General features: G+C 43.1%; 1 protein-coding gene across 1 annotated transcript in view; it reads left to right on the top strand.

The window, feature by feature from the left end:
• Positions 1–10,000, top strand: part of LOC134437262 (RAS guanyl-releasing protein 2-like) — a 58,899-nt gene that overhangs the window by 31,916 nt on the left and 16,983 nt on the right. Inside the window, exons 11-12 of the mRNA XM_063186755.1 lie at positions 2,458–2,586; positions 3,320–3,435. Coding sequence (XP_063042825.1) covers positions 2,458–2,586; positions 3,320–3,435 — 245 coding nt within the window. The remainder of the gene's footprint in view (positions 1–2,457; positions 2,587–3,319; positions 3,436–10,000) is intronic.

Raw genomic sequence — 10,000 nt, forward strand, 5'->3', positions numbered from 1 at the left:
TTACGTAGCCTAGGCTTTTCAGTCAGTCTTTCACAACCTCAATCACTGCATGGAGTGAGAGCCCTTTGGAAGCGGCCGTTGCAGGCAGTTTGTCAGTAAGCCAATGAGTCTAAAAAATAGTTTGAGCCAATGTAAGAAAAAGGGCCCACGTGTGTGAGTAGACTATGTGTTTCAACCCTTTCGTAGGATCCGGTATCCGGTATCCGGATCCGGCAGGATCTTAAGCAGAGGATCCGGTATCCGGCAGGATCCTAAAAATCAGGATCCGGTGCATGTCTAGTTACCTTATTGTAACCCACATGGTAATGGCCAAGTCCAAGTCAAGTGAATTGGCCCGGGGATGGGCTCATCTGTAGAAAGAGGCAAGGCAAGTTCATTTGTATAGCACATTTCATACACAGGTGCAACTCAATGTTCTTCACAAAGTCAACAAATGTAAATGAAAGGAAACAGGGAAGAAAGAAGGAAATAAATTAGAGTCAAAATGAGAGTCAAAAGAGGCTACTAAGCATGCCCATTGAAACGGACTCATCCAATCAGTAATATAATTGGTAAATTGACTAAGTGTTTGACTAATTAATGAGTTAATTTGTAGATTGATTTTGTAACCCCACCCTTAAGCCCTCCCGTAAAAAACTCTCATCCAATCACCTTGCACATTCATTGATTTGCAGATTGAATAATCAATGTGCTAATTTCTTTAAAACATTTTTTTTACATGACATTGCATTTAGCAATGTACAAGGAGGACATTCAAGCAAGTACAGAGCGTGGGGTCAGAACAGAGTGCAGCAGCATGAAAGTAATGTAAAACAGATAGAGAGCAGAACAATTATTCTAGAACTCCCGCCCCAACCCCTAAGATCTCCTGCCCAATCCCCATGTCCCTTCTATTGATTGACAGATCGATGAACTAATGAACAGGCTTATTTGTTATTCCAGTACTCCAACTCAGCCCTTGCACCGGCTCCCAACCCCTAAGCCCTCCTCTAAGCCCTCTCATCCAATCACCTTGTCCAATCACGTTACCCCATCCATTGATTGATAGATTGATGGACTAATGAATGTGCTAATTTGGTGATTCCGCCCCTGCTCCCGCCCCCAGCCCCAAGCCATCCAATCTCCTTGTCCCTTCTATTGACTGACAGATTGATTAACTCAGTTGTTCTCAAACTTTTTGTGTGAAGTACCACCTGATAATATTGTGAAGTACCACCTGATAAAATATTGAGCTCTCCGAGTACCACCTTGACAACCAACATTAGAATATCGCAGCAAAGGCCTTCCATATTCACTTTTGCCAGTCAATACAGGAGAGGTTCATAACGGCATCAACAGCTACGGTCACATTCAGTGCAAGTTTGTTTTTAAATGTCTTGCTTGCCTAGTATTATTCTGCATTATGTTTTCAGATTCATACAGCTCAACATTACAAAATGTGAAACCAAAGAGACTTTTTCGACTGCAACAACTTGATCAGCCTTCAAATCGGTGCACAAAAAATGAATTATTCCAAGTACCACCAGAGATGTCTCAAGTACCACCAGTGGTACACATACAGCAGTTTGAGCACCACTGTACTAGGTCGCAGGGAGAGCAATTAAGTTTAAGTAAATTATAGCCTATTTAGAGTCAGTAATACGTAAAGCAACTTACAGATATTTACTAGGTCGCAGGGAGAGAAATTAAGTCTACCGTGAAGAAATGAAACCGCCAAAGTCATAGAGTTTTGTGAGCAAGAGGCAGAGATAGAATGTGGTCTTGATGGATAATCTATGAATAGGAGGGGGACTTTGCCCTAAAGGCATTGTAGGCTATAGTCAGGGCCGGATTAAGATGGCCTGGGGCCCCTAGGCTACAGGTTGCTGTGGGGCCCTGCAGAAGGCACATTTCACAACAAATGTACATAGTTGTGCCATAATTACGAGCTTGGAATTATAATAATAATAAATAATTGAAGCCAATTGGATTGGAGCCAATTTTTGGTCCCCTAGGGGAAATTCTTTCTCTGCACTTTATCCCATTTGGACTAGTGAATCACCTTGAAGTACACACACTAGTCCGTAGCTTTGGGCTGCCTGCTGAGCAGCGCCCGGGGAGCAGTGTGGGGGTTAGGTGCCTTGCTAAAGGGCACTTCAGCCGCGGTTCGGTCGGGCATTGAACCGGGAACCCTTGGGTTGCCAACCCAGTGCTCTAACCACTGAGCCACGACTGAATTGAGGATAAGATGTTCACTAACTGTATTGAAACCTACAGATACATTCTTCCATATTGCATCTTTTCAACACAATTCTGCAATTTTTCACTTTTTAACTAATTAACATGCCTATTTCTTTCTTCCAGAACGCCAACTCCGCCCCTGTCCCCGCCCCCACCCCTAAGCCCTCCAATCACCATGTCCCTTCTATTGACTGACAGATTGATTAACTAATTAACCTGCCTATTTCTTTCTTCCAGAACTCCAACTCGGCCCCTGCCCCCGCCCCCACCCCTAAGCCCTCCTCCTTGATGGATGAATGGGCCGCATCAGTGAAGCCCAAAGCTGACCCCGCCATCATCACCAAGCACATACACAAAATGGTGGACGTGAGTATCACACACATGCACACACACACGCACACACGCATGCATACACACACACACACACACACACACACACACACACACACACACACACACACACACACACACACACACACACACACACACACACACACACACACACACACATAAGCAAGCAAGGCCAAAGCTGACCCCGCCATCATCACCAAGCACATACACAAGATGGTGGACGTGAGTATCTCACACACACACACACACGCACACACACACACACACACACACACACACACACACACACACACACACACACACACACACACACACACACACACACACACACACAAACACACACACACACACACACGCACATACACACATACGCACACACACACACAGATACACACACACACACACACACACACACACACACACACACACACACACACAAGCATGCAAGCCCAAAGCTGACCCCGCGATCATCACCAAGCACATACACAAAATGGTGGACGTGAGTATCACACACACACACACACACACGCACACACACACACACACACACGCACACGCACACGCACACGCAATAATTATGATGAGTAATTATGATGACACACATGTTTTCTGCTCTTGGACTGTTTGTGTGTGTGTGTGTGTGTGTGTGTGTGTGTGTGTGTGTGTGTGTGTGTGTGTGTGTGTGTGTGTGTGTGTGTGTGTGTGTGTGTGTGTGTGTGTGTGTGTGTGTGTGTGTGTGTGTGTGTAGTCGGTGTTTAAGAACTTCGATACGGACGGGGATGGCTACATATCTCAGGAGGAGTTCGAGAGCATTCAGAATAACTTCCCGTACCTCAGCAAGTTCGGAGAACTCGACCAAAACCAGTAAGTCGTGTGTGTGTGTATATGAGAGAGTGTGTGTGTGTATGTTCATGTGTCTGTCATTTATAGCAATGGCCATATTGGGTTAAGCAATTTAAGTATATGGAAGCTGCGTTTTAATTTGAGTTGAATAGAGAGGACGCCAGTGGTAAGTATGGTATGATCCTGTATTGAAGCATATTCATTTGAGTTGAATCAGAGAGAATAGAGAGAGAGAGGTTCCATTGGCCCATTGTTTCCGGGTTCTATTATTGCAAGGGGGAGGGGGGGAAATCCCCCTTTAGGCAGACCTAGGCAGACCTACGGACTGTTCTATTCAATGCCAGTAGTATTATGACACGCCCCTTTAGGCAGACCGGAACCTGGTCATGTTAGGTGCCCATAGCAACCTATTACATTGGCATATCTCTATATGCTTAAAGAATCTCTGGTTGAATATTGCCCCAGAGAGGGAGCCAGTGGTAAGTATGGTATTGAAGCATATTAATTTGAGTTGAATAGACAGCAAGCCAGTGGTAAGTATGGTATGAACCTGTATTGAAGCATATTAATTTGAGTTGAATATTGCCAGAGAGAGGGATCCAGTTGCGTGGGTGCACTAAGAGCCTACTGCATATGCTCTTTCTTTATTTCCTCTCTGCTTTCATTCTGTCTTTCTGTCTTTCTCTCCCTCCCTCTCTCTCTTTCTCTCTCTCTCTCTCTGCCTCTTTTTCTTTCTTCCACTCCATATACCCTCTCTCTCACCCCTCCCCTCTCTCCTTTCTCTCTAGTAACTTTTCTTTCTTCCATCTCTTCACTCTTTCTCACCCTTTCCCTCTCTCTCTCTCTTTGCTCTCCCTCATTTACTTTGTCTCTCTCCATCTCCTTTTGCTCTCCTTGCTTCTTTTTCCTTTTCCCAAATCGATCTTCGCTCCACTCTTATTCAACTGATCTCAAACTCCCTCTTCCTAACCTCTACCCCTCCTCCTCCCTCTCCTTTCTCGTGTCTGCTTTCATATTTTCTCTTTCCCTGTCTTTTCCCCTCTCAGATCCTTCCATCTGTTGTTGTGCCTCCCCCAGCTCTCTCTGTGTCTCTCTCTCTCTCTCTCCTCCCATCTCTCTGTCTCCCTCTGTCTCCCTCTGTCTCTCTTTCCCTCTCCTCTCTCTCTCTCTCTCTCTCTCTCTCCTCCCATCTCTCTGTCTCCCTCTGTCTCTCTTTCCCTCTCCTCTCTCTCTCCTCCCATCTCTCTCTCTCTCTCTCTCTCTCTCTCTCTCTCTCTCTCTCTCTCTCTCTCTCTCTCCTCCCAGCTCCCTGTCTCCCTCTCTATCATTCCCTCTCTCTCTCTCTCTCTCTCTCCTCCCATCTCTCTGTCTCCCTCTGTCTCTCTTTCCCTCTCCTCTCTCTCTCTCTCTCTCCTCCCATCTCTCTGTCTCCCTCTGTCTCTCTTTCCCTCTCCTCTCTCTCTCTCACTCTCTCTCTCTCCTCCCATCTCTCTGTCTCCCTCTCTTCCCATCTTGCTCCCCCCCCTCACAGACACACACTTTCCCCAACTATTTCTTGTGATATGCAAAACTGATAATGTCAAAACTCTCTCTCTCTCTCTTTCTCTCTCTCTCTCTCTCTCTCTCTCTCTCTCTCTCTCTCTCTCTCTCTCTCTCTCTCTCTCTCTCTCTCTCTCCCTCTCTCTCTCTCTCTCTCCCTCTCTCTCCCCCTCTCCCTCTCTCCTGTAGGGATGGTAAGATAAGTCGTGAGGAGATGGTTGACTACTTTATGAAGGCCAGCTCCCTCCTCAACTGACATCTCTCTCTCTCTCTCTCTCTCTCTCTCTCTCTCTCTCTCTCTCTCTCTCTCTCTCTCCCCTCTCTCTCTCTCTCTCTCTCTCTCTCTCTCTCTCTCTCTCTCTCTCTCTCTCTCTCTCTCTCTCTCTCTCCTGTAGGGATGGTAAGATCAGTCGTGAGGAGATGGTTGACTACTTTCAATTCAATTCTTTTATTAAGGGATAGCCCCTTGAGATGTTCCATCTCTTTTTCGAGGGGGTCCCTATAAACATCAAAAACATACATTACACACAGTCACACATCCACATCAGAGCTCTTCATCACTACAGGCTAAGCAGTCCAACGTCTCTACCTCAAATAGATTCATGGGAAAAAAAAAACACACAAAAAATACATTTGTATAACATTAAAGAGAAAGTATAAATAAAAGACAAATAAAGGACTCAGGAGAAAACCACAGTTGAACCCAGGTACTAAAGCAGGCGTATAGACTTTTTTGTTGTTGTAAGTCAACGACCAAGAAAGCAAGTGCACTGGTCACATGAATGCAGAAAACTTAGTAAGGATGATTTAAAGAGAGGAAAATATGAAATAGATCTCAATGAGCTGGGTAATCTATTCCAGTCAGAAGGGGCTTTAAATTTGAAGGCACGCCTTCCTATTTCCTTAGATATGCTTGGCACAGAAAAAAACAAATGATCAAGATGTCTAAGTCCATGAGTGGACCTATATGGATTTAAATAGTTTTGTAAATAAGATGGATAATTAAAGAAATAGCATTTATAGATAAACTGAAGCCAGTGTAGTTGCCTTCTGGTCTTGGGTGATAAGAGATTCAGTTGCTGATACATGTGACAATGGTGGGTAAGGTATGGACATCTCAATACAAATCGACAGAGGCTGTTGAAAGCAACATTTAAAGATTTGAGGTTTGATTCCGTTGTATTCATATACACAATGTCAGCATAATCAAGAATGGGAAATAAGAGCTGTGTTACAATTCGTAATCTGATCTGTGGAGTGAAACAATTTATAGAGCGATATAAGAGACTTAGATTGAAGTTAATTTTCTTGACAACAGAGTCAATATGTGACTTGAAGGAGAGATTTGAGTCAAGCAGTAGGCCCAGGTATTTAAATTCTTCCACATTCTCCATAAGTGTATCATCTGCAAACCTTATTGACAGAGTATGATCTTGCTTATAGCGGGTTGACCTATTGTCAAAAAGCATACTGTAAGACTTAGTTTTATTAAGTATTAGCCCATTTGCATTGAACCACTTTTGAATGTCGTCAAAGTCTGATTGCAATGAGGATTCAATCAAATTAAAATCACGTTTAGCAGAATAAATAACTGTATCATCAGCATACAGCAAGATATTACAGTTGGAGCATACATTTGGAAGGTCATTAATGAATATAGAGAACAAAAGAGGGCCTAAACATGAACCTTGCGGAACACCATTTTCCATGACTGTGTACTGAGAAAAACAGCCGTTGAAAGCCACAGACTGACGTCTTAAGTGAAGATATGAATTAAACCAAAAAAGTGACTGCTTACACAGACCAATGTTATGCAATTTATCAAGGAGTAGATAGTGATTGACTAAATCAAAAGCCTTGGTAAGATCAATAAATATTGCTCCAGTAGGTATGTTATTGTCTAAAGATGATGCAACATCATTGACAAACTTGGTGAGGGCAGTAGTGGTAGAGTAGTTAGGTCTGAAACCTGATTGCATATCAGAAAGAACAGAAAAGTCATTGACATATTTAAATAATCGTTTAAAAATAACTTTTTCGAATATTTTTGCCACAGTGCTAATAATTGAAATTGGTCTATAGTTATTGGGGTCAAGTGGATCACCACTTTTATGTATAGGCGTTACTCTAGCATTCTTCCACATGGCTGGAACTTCAGACGTAGATATGGATAAATTAAATAAATAGCATAGTGGAAATGCCAGGATGTGGGAGGCAATCTTAATAAACTTCATTTCAAGACCATCAGGACCAGCACCACCAGATTTAGTATCAGAAATAGCCTGCTGTACTTCCGTAGGAGTTATTGTAGTTAGTGTGAAAGAAGTATTGGCTACTGATGCATTTACAGGATTAGAATGAACTAAATTAGATGGACATAATTTGCTTACAGAAGAAAAGTGCTGGTTAAATGCATCAGCCACAGAAGCAGGATCACTAGTAATCATATCATTTACACGTAGTGATGGAGGAGAACTCATAACAGATTTATTCAATAAGCTATTAAGTTTTTTCCAAAATTGTTTTGGATTAGTGAAGTCATTAGACAATGCTGTCTTATAATAATTCGATTTTGCATTCCTCGTTTTCACAGTGCAAATATTACGCAACCTCTTATATTCAGCCCCATCAGCCATATCTTTTGTTGACTTGTAACGCTTCCAGGCCTTGTCCCTCTCCTTAAAGAGATGTAACAGGTCACCATCAATCCATGGTAAATGTCTGCCCTTGACCTTCACTGATACCCATGGTGCATGTTTGTCAATCACTTTAAGAACCTCTGAATGAAAAAAAATCCAGGCGTCCTCAACATAGGGAATAAGTTCTAACCTAGACCAATTAATATTCAGCAAATCATGAATGAAATAATCTTCAGAAAAGTTTTTATGTCGTCTTACCTTAATTATTTTAGATGGCAGTCGTGGTAATCTTATTTTCCACACACAGAAGATAACTGAGTGGTCACTGAAGCAGTCAGCTAAGATACCAGAATCAGCTATTCTGTTGGGGTGAGTGACCAAGATCCAGTCCAAGAGAGAACTGGAGCTCCCAGTCACTCTAGTGGGCTCCTGTATTAACTGCGTGAGATTTAGGCTTTCCAGAAGATTTTTCTCCTTAACTGAAGATCTATCAAGCCAGTTTCTGTTAAAATCACCCAGGACAAGTTCATCAGAGCAATTTAGAGAATTGATAGTGGCAAGAATATTGTTAATAGATTCTGATGGAGAATTAGGGGGCCTGTAAATATTTCCAATAATCAGATGTTTATGATGAAAACGTAATCCAACAAAAAGGCATTCAAAGTGCAATGGGCTTTCATTTGGGGTAACAACCTCTGAGGACAAGTTAGAAGATACATATGTAGCAACACCACCACCACGACTGCCTCTGTCTGCTCTATATAGGGTGTAACCGTCTAGGCTTATTTCAGCATCACATACATTGCTTTGCAACCAGGTTTCAGAGATAGTAATGACAGCAGGTTTGTTATAAGAGAGCCAGGCTCTTAGGAGATCAATTTTGTGAGGTAAGCTCCTGATATTTAGGTGAATTACAAATAAACCTTTACCCATAGTCAAACAGAACTAAATAAGAGAGAGCGGGACACGCCGTAGGATAGAAGAGCAACACACACGCGCACACACATCTCACCACACACACACAAATACGTGGCCTGGACCAGAACATTAAAAGAAAGTAGACCCTCTGCCAGCATACACAAAATATTAGGATAATTCTTTTACTTCTTAATTTCCCATAGAATCCAGAAAAACAAGATCTAGCAAACAAAAAGATACCCGCTTAATAGGCATACCAAAAAGAGCACAAGGACGTGTGCAGTCCGCTTGTTTGGCTGTACGGGGCATTTCATCCATAATGAACACAAAAGTTTCGAGCTCATTTTCGAGCAATGGGATAATTAAGAAGTGTCTTTCCCAAAATATTCAATGCCTTCAAAGAAAAAGGAAATAACGAAAGGAAGACACGAAGGCAATTGCAGCATTTTCTAGACCGAACATAGGCATATGCCGGTCAACTGTTGTAAACTTAAACTTGACTCAGTCAACATTTCCAGTCTCCTGTAGAAAAGGAAGCACTTCGTCGGGGGTTTTAAACTGCACTGATTTCCCGCTGATGTTGACTACAAGAGTAGCAGGGAAAAGCATATGATATTCCATTTTACGTTCCTGAAGTTGTTTTTTGATGTCCTCGAATTCACGCCGTTTGTTGACCACATAGCACTGAAGTCTGGGAATATATGGATCTGCTCACCATTGTACACAAGTTGTTGAAGGACTTTATCTCTGTCCAGAAGACTGAGAAATCTCACCATGATCACCCTTGGCTTGGCGTTGTTCTGTACTTGATGCATTGAAGGTCGATTTGCCCTCTCCTTGGCCTGATGCGCCTCCGAGCGGCGCGCCTTCGCCTTGGATTGCTGCGCCTCGGAGCCGTGCGCCTTCGCCTTGGCTTGCTGCGCCTCGGAGCCGTGCGCCTTCGCCTTGGGTTGTGCTGGGGAACGGTGGGCCTTCTCAATGGCCGGTGGTGTAGGGAAGTTTTCACTCCCAAAGAGGTGAACAATCAGGCTGGAGATAAATCCACGAGTATCCTTTCCCTCCGATTTTTCCGGAACGTGAACAAAGCGAAGATTGTAGGCCCGGCTTCGGTTTTCAATATCATCCAACTTGTCGCGCAGGTATGCGTTTTCCTTTTCTAATGCTTTGATCTGTTTCCCATGGTCAGAGATGTTGTCTTCGTTGCTGCTAACTCTCTGCTCAAGTTCCGAAATATGCTCTCCTAGATTTGAGAGGGAGAGCTTTATTGTTGCTAAATCACTTTGGAGAGTGTCCATTCTTGCATCAAAGTGACCCACCATTTCGGACTTTAATTGCTGGAGCGCGTCCAGGAGAACTTCGTTTGCACCTGACTGCATCTTGGGGCTTGGTAAAGCGTCAAAACTTTTCTAGCAACAAAAAATCGGCTGCAAAGTTCGTAAAAACTTTCAGTTCCACAACATATCAAAATTAGAGGTAGTTGAAGGCCATTT

This window comes from Engraulis encrasicolus, chromosome 21 (genome assembly GCF_034702125.1).
Source record: "Engraulis encrasicolus isolate BLACKSEA-1 chromosome 21, IST_EnEncr_1.0, whole genome shotgun sequence".
Taxonomy (NCBI): domain Eukaryota; kingdom Metazoa; phylum Chordata; class Actinopteri; order Clupeiformes; family Engraulidae; genus Engraulis; species Engraulis encrasicolus.